The 19,649-nt window shown below is 37.8% G+C and overlaps 1 protein-coding gene across 1 annotated transcript; it reads right to left on the reverse strand.

Moving 5' to 3' along the window:
- Positions 1-643: 643 nt before the first annotated feature.
- On the reverse strand, positions 644-19,479 carry LOC109111637 (E3 ubiquitin-protein ligase RNF19B-like). Its single transcript, XM_042776932.1, has 10 exons — positions 19,198-19,479; positions 11,002-12,173; positions 7,075-7,274; positions 6,018-6,162; positions 5,774-5,936; positions 5,300-5,414; positions 4,128-4,268; positions 3,857-4,046; positions 3,608-3,742; positions 644-2,547 (listed from the first exon to the last, which is right to left on the reverse strand). Exons 2-10 carry the CDS (start codon positions 11,580-11,582, stop codon positions 2,127-2,129), a joined length of 2,091 nt encoding a protein of 696 aa, XP_042632866.1. The 5' UTR covers positions 11,583-12,173; positions 19,198-19,479; the 3' UTR covers positions 644-2,126.
- Positions 19,480-19,649: the final 170 nt, after the last annotated feature.

The following is a 19,649-nucleotide window of genomic DNA, read 5'->3' on the forward strand; positions in this document are numbered from 1 at the left end:
GACAGACCAGTGCTATTTTTATAATATTTATATAATAAATATAATCATATTTTATTGTTGTGTTAGCTCTTAGGTTTATGTTTTTAGTTTTTTTAGTTTTATTTTAATTCTAGTTTTTTTTGTTAGTTAGCCTATATTAGTTTTAATAGTTATTAATTTTAAGTAGCTTGGTATGTGCTTTTGTCATCTTTATTCGTTGATTTGTATTATTATAGAGAGAGAGATTTCAGTTTTAGCGCTTCAAATTTATTATTTGATTTGTATTTTTTTTGTTTGAGTTTTTTTGGTTTTATAGTTTTATTTTATTCTTGTTATTTTAAGTTTTTTGAAATGTCTTTAATGAACAAAAACCTATTTGTTGTAAGTTTTTAACAATAACAATATAACTTAGATGCATATAACTTTGACTTATTAACAATACTTACAGATGAATCTAGCAATATATTGTATTTCTGATTAATTTTACAACCATTCTTTCAGCCTTTACCGAACCTGAGGGTCTTTTTATTGTTGTGTTTTGGATTTTAAGCTGGACCTATAATGTAATACCAGTGCAGTAATGCTAATGTAGTGTGTATATATCATAGACTATTATAATAGCCCATCAGCATGCAAATAAAAGAGTTGAATAAATAAGTCAGACTTGCCACAAAGAAGGAAATGTTTATTTTCATGTTGATTCAAACACTCACAGCCAGTGCAGTTCTCTTTGTGGGGATGTACAAAACAATGGCTGATTTAATACACCTTCCTTTCAGCATATTGCTTATGTAACTGAATTTAGTTAATACTCATTTCACCATAACCAGTTTAAAGTTCAAATGATCAAGTCGTTTTCACAATCCGCTCATGAACCTGAAAATATAAAAGCATCTTCACACACACACACACACAAAAGCAAAAGATGTGACAATCACAAATCCTTTGATTACAGGACAAAGCTTATCCATCATTATATGTTAAAACCGATGATTCTCTTTCTGCAGCCGAAGATAATTATGAGATTCAGAAAGCATAGCATGTTAAAAATGCAAAACAATAACACCCAAAATTAAACAACTAAATTATGACTACACCATTCAAATGTTTCCCAGAGAAAAAGAAAAAAATGAAGTGCATAAATATAAGCCTATATATAGAACAATGATAAATAGTGGGATAAAGTGCAGGAGTGCTCATCCATCCAACCCATCTCTCTCTCCATCCATCCAGCTAGCGGGAAAATCAACATAAAAAAATGCAATTATGCAAAACAAAAAGATTCAAAAGCCCTGTGCTTAAGAAAGAGATAAAACAAGGCCAAAAATCATAATTAAATAAAATTATTAACAACAGACATGCATGTGAATGGCAGTTCCATCCTTGATACTGTATGATTTTAATACCAAGCAATAAAATGAACACTGGTAAACATCCACACATACATCCATCTCTCACGTCTCAGCTCAAGAGGGCACAAACAGTGCTGTCAGTGAGTCACAGACAGTGGAAGGGATCGGAGTGCATGTGCTCTGTCTGTAAGGCAGCCAGTCAGTGACTCGGGTGAAACTGTCTGCTAGTGAAGTTCAGATCAGTCTCCCATTGCACTGACCTTACTCTCACTCTGAAGTGTGTGTGTGTGTGTATTCTTCTGTGCAAACCAGGCCAGCGCCACCAAAACAATACTAGCATGCGGCAAATCATACAATTTCCAGGTCAATATTAAAAAACTAGTAAAACAAACATACAAACAATACTGTAATGTGTCATCCATATACAAAGCACTTGAAAGCCTCTCACATTTACATGTGCTTGGCGACATTTCACATTATTTGTCTGTTTGTTTGTTTTCTAAGGAAATTCTTCTGGTCGTGATAGTACCGATTCAGCGCTTTTTTGCTCAAGGCATTTCCGCACTGAGAAGTAAACACCAACCGATGAATAACAGTATGAATTTCTGAAGAGGTAGAGGACCTGTCCGTGTCTGTAATAATCAGACGGGACAAGCGAGCAGAGCGATGAGTTCAGTTCCATGAGCTGTCTGGATGCCTTTAAGGTGTTTTAATAATTACAAAAAGCAGCAAATGAATAGGTAAAGCATCAAAAGCTCAGAAACGGTTGGCTTTGTGCAATGGCGAGAGTCTCTCTCACACGTACAGAATGACATTGTCGGGACAGTGCAGGCTGTCGGTGGGGTTCAAGGCTCTGCAGGTGGTCTGCGGCGGGGGCGGGGCGTGGCAGCTCTTGGGACGGGGTGACTCGCAGTCGTCAGAGGTTAGCTCTGCGATGTCATCTGATTGTGTGTCGGACATCTCTAGGTCGCTGCGGATGCTTTCCGGCTGAGCGAGGGTGACGTCTCGGAGACCCTCCCTGAGTGACATCCCAGGCGACAGGCCCAGAGGGGAATCCATGATAACCCCGCTCCTGCGGGAGCTGCAGTCCTGAGGCTCCTCCCCTGAGCCGGATGGCATGGCAGCAGTAGGTGGAGCCAGATCCTCTTCAGTGGTTAAACACAGATGGCTCGGTTTGGTTTCAATGTCCACCTGGATCTCAAGGTTAGTGCCCTCTCTGAAACACAACAGATCAGAAAATGTGAGACAAAGCATCACTTCCAGGAGTTTTTAATCAAGGCTGCTGTAATTTTATATTTTGTTGTCTGGATGCACCAATATTAAAATTCTGATCTATCCACATAAGCTAATAATTATTGTCAAAACCCTAAAATAACCATGTACAATAACACTTTATTTGACAGTGTCCTTGTTACACGTTACATGTACTTACTATAGTAATAACCATAAATTATGCATAATTACATCAACTAACCCTAAACCAAACCCTAATCCTCACTCTAACACTTTAATAAGCATGTTAATTAATATTACTCAGTACTTCAATTTATAATTACACTGTAACAAGGACACCTTAAAATAAAGTGTAACCTAGTATTTTTGTCTAAATAAATCTAATAATTATATGTCCTAATACAATAAAAATAAAACACTAAAAACTAAAATCAGTCATTTTGTTAATTATATAAAAATAAAACACTAAAAACTAAAATCAGTCATTTTAAATGAGGATTTAGGTGTCACAATATTATAATGTACAGTATAAAAAATGGATTTATATCCGATACTGATGAATTATAAACTATTAAAAAAACTCATCATTGTGACTGTTATTATTTTTATTTTTTTTAGTTGATGTTGTTTTGAATTTTGTATTTTTTATTAATCAATAATTAATTAATTTTAAATTAATTTACTGAATTTAATTTTTTTTTTTAAATATTGATAATAAAAATATTGCTGCAAATCAGCATATTAAAATGATTTCTGAAGGATCATGTGACACTGAAGACTGGAGTAACGGCTGCTGAAAATTCAGCTTTGCCACCAAAGTAATTTTACATTTTAAAATATAAAAATATTGCTGCAAATATGTATATAAATATATTAAAAAAAATTGTTATTTGTTATTTTGATATTTAATAATTTTTTTATTTTTTATTACTTTTTTAATGGTGTTCATAAGAGACATTTTTCAAAAACATTATAAAATATTACTGACAGTATTGTGCATTTATTCATTAAGCAGTTGCTTTTATTCTAAGTGATTCACACACCTGTCAGGTAAGGTGTAAGAGGAAGTGATTGATCCTGCCATGCCCCTAGTGCTGGCACAGTCACTGGCTGCTCCCAAGCTGCCCGTCTCCCTTCCAGCACCTTCCTTTCCCAGCTCTGTTGCCTGCACCTCCAGTCTGAAACATAACATGTTTCCATCAAAACAAGGACATTACCCATATTTACAGTGTAGCTCTTGTGTATTTACCATACAGCATGCCCTACTGCTGACATACCACATGCCCTCATACCTGCTGTATTTTCCTGTCCTCGCACCAAGCGCTCCTCCTGCGAGTGTGTTAAAGTGGGGCGTGTCTCCCAGACCCCCTGGGGCAACGGACAAGCCCTCGCTGGGAGAGGTGGTGCTGAGGCCGCTGGCTCCTCCCTCCAAACTACTCTCGCCCAGGCTGGGAGACTTCAGCGCTCGCCATGCATCAGCAACTACATTGATGGTTCAATACAATGATCAGCACTGCCAAGTTTTTTTTTCTGATGATACAATTGATCAATCACTTTTTTTACCTGTAATAGGCCCATCATCTTCATTAAAGTCTATCCTTACACCTCGTCCTTTCCCCCGGCTCACCCCGCAGCCCCCACCGCGGCACAGAGAGATAGGAACAACACCATACACATACGCCAACATGATGGGGACGCCAATGCCTGTAGGGAAGAGCTATAGTCAATCTCTGGGTTTGAAAACCAAGATAGTTAATGAGTAAATATGCTTAACTTGGATCTCAGGAAACATTTCTTATTATTGTCAATGTTGGTAACAGTTGCACTTCTTAATATTTTTGTGGAAACCTTGATACATTACCACAAAATATTTATATTTCTACTCCAAATAAATGCTGTTCTTTTGATCTTTTTCATCTTTTTTCAACACTGATAAAAAGAGCCGTTATTAATATTTGATCACTATTAATGAATGATCAGCAAATCAGCATATTGATAAACTTTTTTCACAATATTACAATTTTACTGTATTTTTGATTAAATAAATGCAGCCTTGGTGAGCATCGGAAATATTTCTTTTAAATACATTACACAAATCTTAATAACTCCAAATGTATGACCAGCAGTGTTTAATAAACATAACATTTTAGTATATTAAAACATAACTTTATAGTAAGTTCCATTAATGAGTTAAATATTGTAGTGTATACAGTAGGTGGATCATATCGGTATTGCTGTGCAACTTCCTCCAGATTTAATTTTGTGCTTCATTTTCTCACAATTTCCATACATTGTTCTGCACTGGAAGTTGCGGTTGCTGAGGCTAAATGTAGAAGCAATTGTCAATAGACTCCATTATAATGAACAGGAACTGAAGCTTAATTGTCAATTGACTGAATTATTGTGAAAATGAGTTGAGGTTTAAAGTTATCAAAGTGTTAGATTAATATAAAAAAAAAAAATCTGCAGCAAAAAATGTTTTCAAGTGGGTCCATCCAGAGATATATGAAGCCCAGCTGACATATTTCTCTTGGTCAGTGTGACCAACTTGAACATTGCAAAATCTATGTGGGTAAATCCTTCGCACGAAATTCCCATTCATGTGGATTTCTACTGAAATCACTTGTTTTTCCCTGTGCTTTGCAGCATTCTTCATTTGTAAATCGCTTTGAATAAAAGCATCTGCTAAACGAATAAATGTAAATATGAATGTAAATTATTTCAGGAACACTCACCCACGCTGACTGCAGCGATGACTGGAGCCGTGATGATTGACAGAGCCACACCACCAGTGATAGCGAGATTCCTCCTGTGATGGGACATTTTCTTGCCCTCGTAGTGCGAGTGGATCTGTGACAAACAGCAGCTGTGTTACTGCACGGTCACAAATGTGCCTTTATCTGCTCAAATCAAAGATCTGATCTATTGGCAACCTAAAGCTTTAAAATCTGAATGAATACTTTAAAACAGAACAAAATGTCTTTTGTAGCACGGAAATAAAGTTTAATGCCAACTCTGTGTCCTACATCAGGAAGTCGTTTTCTAGAATTATGGCAATATCAAAAGCAATTAAGCTGGTTGAGCAACACGGCTGACTAGAGGGAAATTCCCAGGCCTTTTAAGGATATTCTGTTCCTGATTGCAGGTGATAAAGATTTCCGTATTAACTTCTAAACTGTAATGCTGTAGGGAATGTTAGCATTTCGCACCTTGCGTCCAATGTAAACAGGAATGCCGATAACCATAGCAGGAACTGCGATGCCAGCGATTAGAGTGATGCCCACCGGTGCACCAATCAAAGTGCCCAGCTGCCACAGAATCTTCTTCTTGCGACTCCATGGCTTCTTTCCCCAGAACGTACAACCTGATGGACTGAGAAGACACAGAATATTATTATTTTTCGATTCCAGCAAGTCGTTTGAGAAATTCCCACTGATGGGTAGCAGAAGGTACCTGAGGTAGTGCAGGTCTGAAATCTCCTTCATACAGAGCCAGCAGAACTCACAGCCGCACACAGCACAGGTCATGTGATTACAGCTGCCGTCATTCATCTTGATGATGTAGGCACCGCATCGGGGGCAAGGCTTGATGTCATCATCTGAGTGGGGATTAGAGGGTTGGGATTTAGAATATGTACAGGCAGACAGTGTGTGCTGAGGAAGCGCTTTCTGAATGCCAGACAGGGAATAAGAGACGTTAGCAGACTCCTGCTGGAATTCAGGAGAGAAACTAGACAGAACTTGAGGAGGAGGAGGAGAGAGTACAGTCCTTTGGGGAAAGAGAAACTTCAGTAATCTGCAGTGAACAGTGAAGTGCACGAAATGAAAGTGCTCAAGGGGGAAGCACACAGCAATTAAATTGTATGAGTGGCTGATAGCACCCTGAAACACAAACCAGAAAGAAAGCACACTAGAGTTTTGACCGTTTATTTTTATCCACTAATTTGTGATAGCCTTTTTCAAAGTGATCTAAGGTCTTGCTGGGTGGTAGCTAGGGTGTTCTGGTTGGTTACCAGGGCATTGTTTTGAAGTTACTAAGGTGTTCTGAGTGTTTTTGCTAGGTAGCTACTAAGATGATCAGACTGTTGTTTTTTTGGGTGTTCTTCGGCGGTTGTTAAGGTGGTTCGGGTGGTTTCTAGTGCTGCTAGATGGTTGCTGTGGTGTCCTTGAGTGGTCTATAGGGTGTTACTAGGAGGTTGCTAGGATATTCTGTGTTGTTACCATGGATTTGCTTTTTTTGTTGCTATGTGCTAGGGTGAGGGTGGTTTCTAGGGTGCTGCTAGGTGGTTACTAGGGGGATCTAAAGGGGGTAGTGTTTTGTAGGGCACTGCTATGTTTTTTCTAGGGTGATCTGGGTGGTTTCTAGGACGTTGCTATGTGGTTGCCTCCTAGCCCAGGTATAAAGAGCCTAACCCCAAATGATATTACAGTCTCTGGATATGGCTTGAGTCTCTCCTTCACTGTATGTTTGTGGGACAGAAATAGTGGTTGATTGGTGGTTAAATACTCACTATGTCCCTGCTCGGCCGTGTAGCTGGGTGAGTGGTTACTGTGCGTTCTCAAGGACAGAGCCCTCTGCTGGCGGGCAGAGTCACAGGTCTGGTTAGGATGCCAAATTTGCTTGCAGTGGTAACAGAACTCAGCACCACACCCTTCTCTTCGACACACCAGTCTGGGGCAGCTGGCACATCCAGAGGCGATGACTGCGAACCTGGCAGGAGAACAATGCAAACCAGGTCATCAGACTCTTCTATAAAATCTATAATTTCGGTAATATAACATATCATTATACCAAGATGTGTGCAATCTACTCTAACAGAAGTACATGGTACAGAGACGATATCAGAGAGTAATACTCTGATATAAACCATGGTACTATATGATTACCATATTCACAAACAATGGTATTTCTATAGTACTTTAAAATGGCAGTGTCCAAAAATGGATTATTGTAAAATCATGATATCCTCTGTAAATGTAAATATTTTAGACTTTTTTGATTATGCCCACAGATAACGTTTCATAAGATTGAAATTAAAGAAACGGCTCCCAAAGTAATCACATACGCAAGGATCAGTGTGTTCCCTACTCAGATTCTCTGTAATGTCAAATTCCTTTTAAAGTCAAGGAAAACTTGAGCATGTACAGACACTACTACATTGTGGAAAATGAGGAGGATTTACTGCAGTATGTTCCTACCGTGAGAGTTTCCAAGTATTCCAGTAGCATTTTATTATTTTCCTAAGAAAATGACTTTGCTGCCAAATTCTACTCTCAGAACAACTACATAGTAAGCACAATGATTATTAACAAATGTAGCCTATTTCTTAAATCTTTAAACAAAAATCTTGGGTAGGTGGGTGGAGTTTTCCAGTGAAAGAAAAAGCTGATTTCTCCCTCTGAATAAAAAAAAAACCCTGACCCAACATTAGCTTATGCGTGACAAAAACAATTTTAATTTTAAGCACATGTTATGACTTGTTGGCTGAATTTAAAGCAGGTTCTGGAGAAAACATTCCTCCTTCAGCCAATACCTCATTAATCAGCTCAGTTGCAATGGAGAAGTGAACCATCCTATACAAAGAGCATCCAATTACCTGCATGTACTGGCACACACACACACACACACACACACTACATGTAGAGTCAAGCTAAAACTGACCTCATTACACATGATTATGATCTACCAAACACTCAGAGCTCACTAGGATTAAATACAATGAAATCAACTCTAATTTGAAGCTCACAAAGACACCATGGCATGCATACACGGTCAAGAGTAGCCAATGATTGTCTTAATCAAATACCAGCCTCAGTTACCCATAGCAACTCTACCTCTGTGCCGCATTTCAGTTGCCATAGCAACTTATCACTAAGGGAGAGAGAAACAAGCTGTTCCTTTCTCCCATTGGCAGCTCTGGATTTTCAATCAAGCTGAAGCGAAGCTGGTTAGGGGGGCTGATGGGTAATAAACAGCACCACGGACTGGAACTGATGCAGCAAAATTAACTGGGAAACCTTTTCCGTCAGCAAAACAAGGGTTTGTTTCCGTGATTATGAAATCAAAAGTGTTTTATTTTCTAAGGTGGGAGATTCCCAGTCACACTTTCATTTAATAACCTCATATGATGCAACCAAATAGCCAAATAGCCAATAGTGTGATCTCTAATGGCCAAAATGGCCTTTTCTGAAAAATTCCCAGACCATCTGAAAACCCGTTATCACCGGTCGTGGGCCTGATAGGAAATTGCAGTGACTCAAACATTCAGAGACGCAGACATAATCATGTCTCTTAAATGTAGGTCACTGGCACATTATTATGACTGACAAACCTTGGACAGGTTGTAAAAGGCCTCTGAAGGAAATCACACTCTCTCAGAATGACACATCAGCTAAACTAGGCTTCCCACACTAACGCAAGTTTTCCTTATAACTGTCCAAATGCCTCCTACACTTGTCGAAGCACACAGAACAAAGAGAAAGTGTTAAATACGTCCTCTTACTTCTACTGAATCTGACAGAAATATATAGATAGAAGTGCATTTAATACACTATTTGGTCAAAAGTATGTGGACCCCCAAATACCACACCCTTGTTGAGATTGTAGTTTCAAAACCATTGGCTTTAATAAAGAGCTGGTTCTTCCCTAACAGTGTCCATCCTCTTGGGAAGGTTTTCAAACAGATGTTGGAACATTGCCGGATTTGATCTCGTTCAGGCACGAGAGCATGTTCGGTGAGAAACTAGAATTCTCTCAACCAACATTCAGGCAATTTTAGGATGCCTTCACACTAGAGAGTGTTTGATGGATATGAATGCATAAGCTCCATGTTGAGGGTGTAGGAAGAGCTGTGTTATGCTGAAATCAAGAGGGAATGCAGCAAATTGGTTTTCCGAAAGCTGGAGCCAACTCTGAAATTCTCATTGGTCGATGGACGCTTACGTCTTAAGGGGGGCACAGTCCAGACTCAAAACATGAGCAGATGTGGCTCTGTGGAGTGTCTTTTGCCTTCAGTGCAAGTTTGAGGCACAGTCCAGACTCAAAACATGAGCAGATGTGGCTCTGTGGAGTGTCTTTTGCCTTCATTTCAAGTATATAAATATGGCAATGCAGCAATATATATATATACATATAAATATATATATATATACACTTTTTTTTTTTTTTTACTGAGATACTGAAACTAAAATTCAAGTGTTCATTTGGAGAAAAAGTGAAACTGAAAATAAGTTTCTGTAATTAAATTGCGTAACTGGGTAACTGACCTTAGTTTGCTGTTCAAGGTGTCGTGTTCTCAGGGGATACATTAAACCAGTCGTAGTAAAGTTCTTCAGCAATAAGCCACCTCTCAATATTTCAGCTGAACAACTTTAACATATTTCCACTCTAACATCATTTTCTGTCACGGTGAAGTGTGTCGACACTACTTACACTGCTGTATCACATCCACATTGTGTGCATGAAACAGACACTAAAACACAAAACACATCATCGGAGAAATGCTAACTAAACTGTTTCTATCAATAATTTTGGCTCTCCAAAACTGTTTTGGCCATGTACATTAATTTTTCTTTCCAGTTTCAGCCTAATATTTTGGGTATTTAAAATACCATCTGAATATCAATAGATGCTTATGAATTTCAGTAGCAGATCAGGTTGCCTTTCATTTTGTGATTTCACTGGAACCAAAAGCACTGAAGTGAGAGAAATGGAGTGTGACAGCTTTATGCAGGGCAGCACTTCATGCCAAACATTGCCGCCCTATGTCGCCTATGACCATGTCCACCACTGACTACAGGACAGGATAACATTTAAATGTTAAAAGTAAAGGGAAGATCATATTGAGGTCACCCCTTAGATATCAGGAACACAATAGGTCAGCAGTCATATCTAATATTATGTGGCAGAGAAAATAGGAAATGAGACATGTGATAAGAGGGGATGTTAATCTGTCTACATTTCCAGACCTCTTTCTGCAATGCAATGTAATAAACAGCCATTTTGAATACGATCAAGATCCTTTAATCACTGGTTTGTAAAAAAATCTCAGATTTGTCCCCTGCCTCCTTGCAATATGTCCCTACCAACTTTCGAATCAAACCTAAACTATTAGATTCACTTCATCCCAAAGATCTTCACTGGGGTATAGATGTGGGCTTTAGGCTAGTCAAGTTCTCCCACATCATTTACTCAGTAAATCATTTATATAATGACCTCACTATGTGCACAGGGGAAATTATTACTGGAACAGAAGGGACCCTCCCCAAACTATTACTACATCCCACAATTCCCTAGGACATCATTGAATGTTGTAGCATGATATATCTTCACACTGGAATTTAGAAGTCTTGCAAACTCATTAATTAGAAGGTCCACAGCATTTTGGCCATCTGCAACATTTCCTATTCAAAACATTTTACATCTCAACCAGTCTTACCCACAGTCTGGAGCTGGACACCATCGGCAATCAGGGTCTGAAGCCAGGCAGCGGCGCAGCAGGAACTCTTCATACTTCTCCATCAGGTTGGGATCATCCAGGATGAGGGCCACCTGCCTTGGGGCAAGTCGTTCGGCACACTCCGGACAGCTGAGCTGCACTCGGCTCTCCGTGATCTCGATACGCAAGTACTGCCGTAAACAGCACAGGCACGACCGGTGGCTGCATCCCTGGAGTTCAGGAAGCTGCTCTGCAGGTTGCCGCACTAGGCACAGGGGACACTCTAGGAGTTCTTGACCTCCCAGAGAGGCCTGGCTAGTGGACAAAGGTTCAGCCGAGTCTGCCGTAGAAGGGTCTGATGAAACATTGGTGGGTGTGGGGGGCTGGAGAAGCTGCTGTTGCTGGAGTTGTTGCCCAAGAGGAGTTCCCACATTAGCCTTGTTCCCCCTGGATCCACGTTTGCCATGGAAGAGACTATGAAAAGAGATCCTTCCTTGCTTCTTGCCCGGCCCATGGCATTTCGGATTGGGAATGCCGCTAACAGAGGAGTGGGGGGATTCAGAGTCCTTTTCAGATCCCATTTCCCAAAAACAATCTTGTATTGTCCCCCTACTTGAGTCGAGTTTGGGTTAGAGGAGTTTGTGTGAAGCGTCACGGAATGATTTCAACAAAGCTCCAAACCTCAAGGACACGGACTCTCTCGATACACAAAAGAATGTCTGTCAAGGTCTCAACAAATTCCAGTTAGTTTTCCCTTAGGGAAAATTCAATTTATGAAGTAATTTCTTCCTCTTAACTATAACAGGGATTTGTGTTTAAACAACGAACGTAAAGATAACTAGACTAACTGAGCCAAAAGGGATAAGGATGCGGAAAAGAAAGTAATTTCACTCTTCTCGTGAATAGAAAAAGAAAAGAAACCAGGAAACAAAAACAAATTGTTGCACCCCAAATACGTTAAGAACTACAAAACTGACAGATACTGTCAATTAAACACAGGGATGTTTAAAAACAAAAAGAATATCCAAGTTATTAGTAAAAAATGAATCTGGTTCAAGATATCGTACTCCTTTCCGAGGACTCGTCCTCTGTTGCCTCCGCTAGATTCTCTTGCTTGCGGAGCCGAGATGTGTGTGCTCCAGTTTGCTGTTCTCTTCTTCTGAATCGCCGGTCTGTTAAGGAAGAGAAATAGCACAGGAAGTTAGCACAGCGCACAGACAGCCTGCAGGAGGAGCATGCTCAGTACACATACACTCCTCCCTTCTTTTATTCTCAATCTCTTTTCATTTCACAGTTAACTCTTCATTGCACTGGACTCATGAAGTGACTGCCTGACACAAACCACTTACCAGCCGTTTAAAAACGAGAACTAATTGATTCAGTGATTTTAACCTGTTAAAAATGGATTTCTGTCCTTCCATTTTGTGTTAGATTTTACTTTCTCTCATTTTCTTTGTCTCACTGTTGATGACACCCTCTCACACACTCAAGCGCTCCCTCTCCACTTCACACTGCTCTGCAAGTGCAGTTGCCATGGAGATTCCCACTATGAACACAGCAAACAAGGACCCTCACAGTGACTCTGGCCCTTACGAACACATATACACCCCCGGCAGATATTAACACCATACATCACATAACGCATGAGTGCATGCTTCCACCCGAATTTATTCATTTATTTATATGTGAGAGGGACATCAATACAGTACGCAAATGCCATACTGAAGCAGAGGAAATGGTTCTGTAGGCCAGAATAATCTGTCAATCTCTCTGGCACATATTCCTACTCAAAAAACAACAACACCACACATACTAGTGCTACACAAACTCATCTAAGACTGATGTGTCCTGGTTTTCTGCTCTGATGACTCCTGGACTAATGCCTGCGTAGCACAAATCGGTTTACTTGTGCGAGGGGGAAGGGGAAGTGACCACCATGCTAGTGTAAAGCTGTCAAAACTTGCATACGATCAAATATCTATTTATTATTCAGTGAAGCGTTTTTTGTTTTTTTTGCAAATATTTATGTATAAAATAATACAATAGGATGGTTTCATTTTCTGGAACTTCATTCTTTTGTATTGATTATGATATCAGGCCAGTTCTATAAACCTGACTCTTTTTTTTTTTACTTTTAGAAGAGGTCTATTCAACTGTCACTGTGTGTGAGAATTTTTAAATGAATTTTCAAATAATTTAACAGACAAATAAACAACACGATTTCTTTAGCATAGACCCCCGAGGTGCATCGTAATTACTGTCTGTAATTACTAGACGACAACTTGGTGTTCACGTCCTCAGACATGGAATTATGTATTTCTATGGCAACACTATAAATGAATAAATAAGTGCAATTTCTATTAATTTGAACAATCAATAGAACACACAAAACACAAGTCACTATAACAGTTATGTACATGCCTTATTAATATTTAGCTTATTTAGCAGGACATTAGTTATTCAACTCTGTGCTAGTTATACATTCAGTATATTGAATGGCTTTCATTTATTTTTAGAATAATCTTGCATGACTAAAACAGAAATATAATGATAATCTACTTCACTACATTTGAAGCCACAGCTTTCAGAAAATTCAGTGCAACTTATAATTACAAGTTCTACGAAGAGTCGGAATCTCGTAATTATGATAATCATGAATGCAGCTGTAATAATAAACAGTGATAATATTAACATATTTATATGCGATGGTGTTTATTATGACAGGGTATTTAAAAAACAACAACATGGTATTACTATGATGTCCAAAGACAGTATTAACATGTTTAAAAAACATTATAGCTACATTTCTTTCCTTTTTTTGAGCAAGAGAGTCACAGCATAAAGCATAGTAAGCTAAAGCTTTTTCTGCTGGCGTTCATGGATCTGCAAGGTACGCAGTAACAGCAGTCAGTATGACCCACTTTTCCACAGAGTGCTTTCGCATTGCTCTTAGCCACTGTGTCCTGATATCTTGACCCATTATGACAGGAGGATGCAACAATTATTATGTGCTCTATACTGTATGTGACACAGTGAGAGGCACACTTATTAGACGCATTAAAAATGCAAGAGTCTAGCCGACGGAAACAGGAAAATTTCATACGATCTCAACAGATCTGCCTATTTTAAACAGGTAGATTGAAAAGGTGGTGTTGAATTGCAGTCTCGCGTAATATATATATATATATATATATATAAGGGCTGAGATGGTAATAGCCCTCCATTGCACTTCGGCAGCCTCTGCTAATGCAACCGATGACACATAATTACCATCTGTGCTCTCTGAGGTTTAGTGTGTGTAAAGGATGCTAGATCCACAACAAAAGCTGTTTCTGGAAAATCTGTGTCACATCTTGGCACCAGATAGAAAGTTAACAAAGTAGAACCCACTGTGTGTGTGTGTGTGTGTGTGTGTGTGTGTGTTTTTGTAACATATCAGGACACAAATTTGTATAATGACAAGGGTATAACATAGGTATAGGTACAAGGAGAAGGTGACTTTTCAGGACATTACTCCATGTCCCCACTTTTCAAAACTCATAGAAATCACACAGAATGGAGTGTATTGAAAATCTGTAATAGCACAAAGTGTCCTGTGAGGGGTAGGGTTAGGTGTAGGGTTGGTGTAGTGCGATGGAATATACAGTTTGTACAGTATAAAAACCATTACGCCTATGGGATGTCCCCACTTTTCACTAAAACAAACGTTTAGGTGTGTGTGTGTGTGTGTGTGTGTGTGTGTGTGTGTGTGTGTGTGTGTGTGTGTGTGTGTGTGTGTGTAATAGGCGTGGCTGTGTTTGCTGAACAACAGAAGTTGCTCCATTATTTATCAGCTGTGAATGATGTGTCAGTTCACAAGAAGCTGTTTTCTGCTTACACTGCTGCGGCTGGAAATTAGCAGCCTGTTTTTTCCATTTAGGAACAAGTTTATTTAAAAACTTTGAAAACAGTTGGAACAATCCACAGCATGGCTCTCAGTTACTGCAAGTCTGGTTTAGTTCTCATTGGTTTTATTACTACAGTCAGCCAGAGTTCGTAACTACATGCAGTAGATTAAAACACACAAGATAGAAAACATCAAACAGAGGACGATCATGGAGAAAGGGGAAATTCTATATTGGTCTGGGATTTTTTTGGTTTGCTTTGTGGTTGATTGGTGTGAGAACACGTTCTCACGTTTTTATTTAAATCAGGGCATAGACAAGATAGGTAATCATATAAAATAATAATAATCACTAATACTCATAATCAAATGTATTATTAATGTAATACTTATAATCAAATCAGTGTGCTGATAATGTAATTTGTAATGATGAAAGTTGTTTACTATATACACTTTACTATATACTAATAATATATATTCTAATAATATATTTTCTTTACTATCACTTTTTATCAATTTAACACATCCTTGCTGAATAAAAGTATTGATTTTATTTTAAAAAAAGAAATAAAAAAATTACTGACCCCAAATTACTGACCAGTAGTGTATATTGTTATTACAAAATATTTATATTTTAAAAACATAGCTTCTTTTTTTTTTTTTTTTTTTTTTTTTTTTTTTTTACTTTTTATCATCAAAGTATCCTAAAAAAGTATCACATGTTCTGAAAAAATATTAAGCAGCAGAACTGTTTTCAACTTTGATAATGAATCATCATATTAGAATGATTTCTAAAGGATCATGTGATAATGATCCTAAAAATTCAGCTTTGCATCATAGAAATAAATGATCATTTAAAGTATAATAAATTTAAAAACAATTATTTTAAATTGTAATAATATATCACAATATTTTTTTTTCTGTATTTTTGATCAAATAAATGCAGGCTTGATGAGCAGAAGAAACTTCTTTCAAAAACATTAAAAATAGTAATGTTTCCAAACTTTTGAACTGTACTGTATAGATATATATATATATATATATATATATATATATATATATATATATATATATATATATATATATTTTTTTTTTTTTTTTCTTTTCATATTAACTATATGTTTTCGTATTGAAAACAGGAAACAACTGCTGCTGAAGTCATAATGAAAGCAGATCCTTACTATAGACACTCACTTACTGTAAGATAGCTGCGAGATCCCTTATAACTAACAGGAATATTAGTTTCAAAATCTCTCACTACAAAGTTTTGTTTCAGAATGAATTGTGTTTTTTCCAGACCATTTATAAACATGTCACAGAGGCATTCAGAAAATGACGACGTATTAACAGAAACCACAAATGAACTATGCAGGCTACAAATCAGCATAGGTTCGCAAACTCTTGGGTAATTATGAGAATGCAGCAGAGAATGAGGACACAACGCAATTCACACAAAGACGGAAGCTATATATAATTCAACAATCAACAGAGCACTGAAAGAAGGAAAGTGCAGAAAATAACTGTGCACAGAGCTTTTACTGCACAACCCGTCACTACCGTGAGAGATAAGACTATGCAGAAAATAACTGTGCACAGAGCTTTTACTGCACAACCCGTCACTACCGTGAGAGATAAGACTAACACGGTCTCAGCACTCCAACCAGTCTGAGGCTTACTGTACTCTCTAGGGACAGGTGGGCTACTGAATCTCTAGCCATTACTTAATCATTTGAGTCACACCTGAAGCTCCACTGAGGCTTACTGTTCTTAGCAAAGCCTGCTTGTGTCCTGCTGTCTTGTTTTCGTTCAGAGTGTTGTTGATTTCAATTAGCAGCAGTAACTTCACTCACAAAAACAAAATAGTTTTTATTTACTCATCCTAAAGTTCCAAACCTATTTGATTTTCTTTCTATTGTGGGACAAAAAAAAGAGAGTACATTCCTTAAAAGTAATATAAAAGTAGTTCAAATGGCTCGTAAGCTGTATTTCTAGTCTTCTGAAAACATATGGCAGGTTTGTGTAAGAAGCAGACTTAACCCTGATAAAGAATCAGCTGGTTCTGACTCAATAGAATGAATTATAAATTGGACATCACTTCATTAAAAACAGTGACCAGCACATTCTTCAGAATATCTCCTTTTCTGTCCCACAGAAGATAGAACGGCGTTATTTTTGGCAACTAAATATAAAACTTTGTTAGTAGAAATAAAGCTAAAATAATATAAAATATAAATATCAGATGAAAAACGCACTCCTAAAAAGATTTTAAAATGTTGGAAACTAACTGAAATAAATTAAGTTTAAGCTGAAGCACTAATTACTAAACCTACAAACTGAAATAAAAATAAATTCAATCTAATTAAAAACTAAAACTAAATAAAAATGACATAAAAACAATAAAATTACTAAAACTAGAATTGAAAATGTAAAAATAATGATAATAATAATAATAAAAGCTAATTCTAAATATTATTAACAAATACTATAATAGTATATAAATAGTGGTTTGGACTGATAAGATTGTAAAAAATGTAATTTAAATTTTTTTTATGTTTTTTTAACAAATCCATACCCAGAAGATTTGGTTAGACTTTAAGAACAGTCAGTATTCTGTCAAGTTATGATCACACGTACGCAGTTTAACCTCTGCATTGTGACGGGGAGGGCAGGAAGTACCGGCAGACGTCTAACTAACCCATTAGATGAGTTTTGATAATGAAATCTCTTTAATCTGTGAATCTGTGTGAATGTCTGTGCCGAGCAGGTGGTGGTGTTTATCCATGTCCCCTTCTTGCTAAGAACCAGGCTGTTTGTTCTCCAGCTAACCTCATCCTTCATTGTATCCTCATTCCTCACAGGAGTCAAAATCTCATATCACGTCTCATGCACTGTACAAAGACTGACTAACAATCCTCAATACAAGACATGACTAACCCCAGTACATACTCAGCAGCTACAGTGAATGAGGCTGGTACAAGAGAAAAACAGCCACGGGTTCTTGTGAAACCAGAGATCTCGATTTTATCAGTTCTTAACAATCACATGGTGGTTAGTGGTAAACTGGATAGGCCAAAATTAAAACAAAAAAAAAAAACAAAAAGAACAAGTCAAGAAAGACTGGAATTAACCGTATGTTTGGTGACACAAAATAAGAAATGAAACCAGATTCATTCAGTGCATTCCTTTCTTACACTAGAAGTGTTGCACAAACTTCTAACACATGTACTAGTTACAATGAATTCATGAAATACTGTGAAGTTCATGATGAACCAGTACACTCTATATTTAGTATGGTGTTATTGAGGAAGAAACGCCACAAAGGCAAGCCGGGCCTCAGCCAGAGTCAACAGAGCAGGCCAGGAAGACAAGAATCTCAATTCACAAAAGCAGACAAGTTATGTACACATGCAAGAGGTGACTAGATGTCCAGATGTCTAAATTTAAAGCTGCTGAGGGAATAAAAAATAATAATTTAAATATTTGCATTTTTTGTGCCCTGCCTAGTTCAAGCGTAACTGCTAATAAACACACACACACACACACACACACACACTAGGTTTCTATATAAATTTTCTTTTTTTTATGTGAATTTTTATTTATAAAAATAACTAAGTTAGCAATGTATAAAATAGCTCATAGATAGATAGATGATAGATAGATAGATAGATAGATAGATAGATAGATAGAGTTCAAGCATAACTGCTAACACACACACGTCTGGTACACTATTCTTGTAGGGACTTGTACGCCCCATAGGCATAATAGTTTTTATACTGTACAAACTGTATTTTCTATCGCCCTACACCTAAACCTACACCTAAACCTACCCCTCACAGGACACTTTCTGCATTTTTACATTATCAAAAAAAAACAAAACAAACAAAAAAAACTCATTCTGTATGATTTATAAGCTTTTATACCCATGGTTACCTCAATTTAGGTGCTCACGGTGACGCGAGTCCCCATGAGTTGGTGTGTATTCAGGTTTAAGTCCTCACCAGTGATAGAAAAACCTGTACACACACACTAAACTGTCCCAAAACTGTTAAATATTAGCTTGGTCCAGCCTACTTCAAGAGTAACTACTGAAACATAACTAAATCAGCAACACATACAAAAGAGGTAGTTCATTAGCTACGGTCTACAGTAAAACAAAACAATGTTGATAAGGTCCGCGTGGACTGTCACGCAGCTGGGATGTGAAGTATCATACAGTAATATCAGAACACTTTGACAACATTATTGTATTTTAATATCATAGACGCTCAGAAGACAAAAGCGTAACCATGACGACAGATCTGTCGGGCACTTACCGTACAGACGGATCTGAGAGTAACGTACTGAAAGCAAGTGAAGCAGAATAGGGCGGAACGCAGTGAGCTTCGGTGCTATTGTAACGTTACACCATGTACATGTAACCAACTGTCCTGTAAATCTGACTAATCTCACCCTAGAGGTATCCGCTACTACACTCCTCGAAAATCAGTCCGAGGGGAAGATGTGAGCCCTTTTTCCTGCCCTGTACTCGATACTGCTCAGATTATGTCCGCAGCTTGATTATCTTTCCATTCACGTCACCGACCGAGTCGGAAACCCCGCCCACTGACATCACCTCGAAAAGGAAATGAAAGCGCGACTCATTGCCAGGGAACAAAGTTTTGTTTAATAAGACACGTCCTTCGAATGAATATTCAAAACATTTACTACAGTTCAGTGACAAACACGGAAAATCATTTAAATAAGGTGATGTAAAACAGTTTAAATT

Source organism: Cyprinus carpio, chromosome A19, assembly GCF_018340385.1.
Source record: "Cyprinus carpio isolate SPL01 chromosome A19, ASM1834038v1, whole genome shotgun sequence".
Classification (NCBI taxonomy): domain Eukaryota; kingdom Metazoa; phylum Chordata; class Actinopteri; order Cypriniformes; family Cyprinidae; genus Cyprinus; species Cyprinus carpio.

Bases quoted from the DNA above. Each gene is read 5' to 3' on its own strand.
- LOC109111637 (XM_042776932.1), bottom strand. From the start codon at position 11,582: ATGGGATCTGAAAAGGACTCTGAATCCCCCCACTCCTCTGTTAGCGGC. The intron at 5,937-6,017 runs GTACCTTCTGCT...GTGTCTTCTCAG, and splicing joins TCAGACCTGCACTACCTCAG to TCCATCAGGTTGTACGTTCT. The intron at 5,415-5,773 runs GTGCGAAATGCT...TGTTTGTCACAG, and splicing joins CTGTTTACATTGGACGCAAG to ATCCACTCGCACTACGAGGG.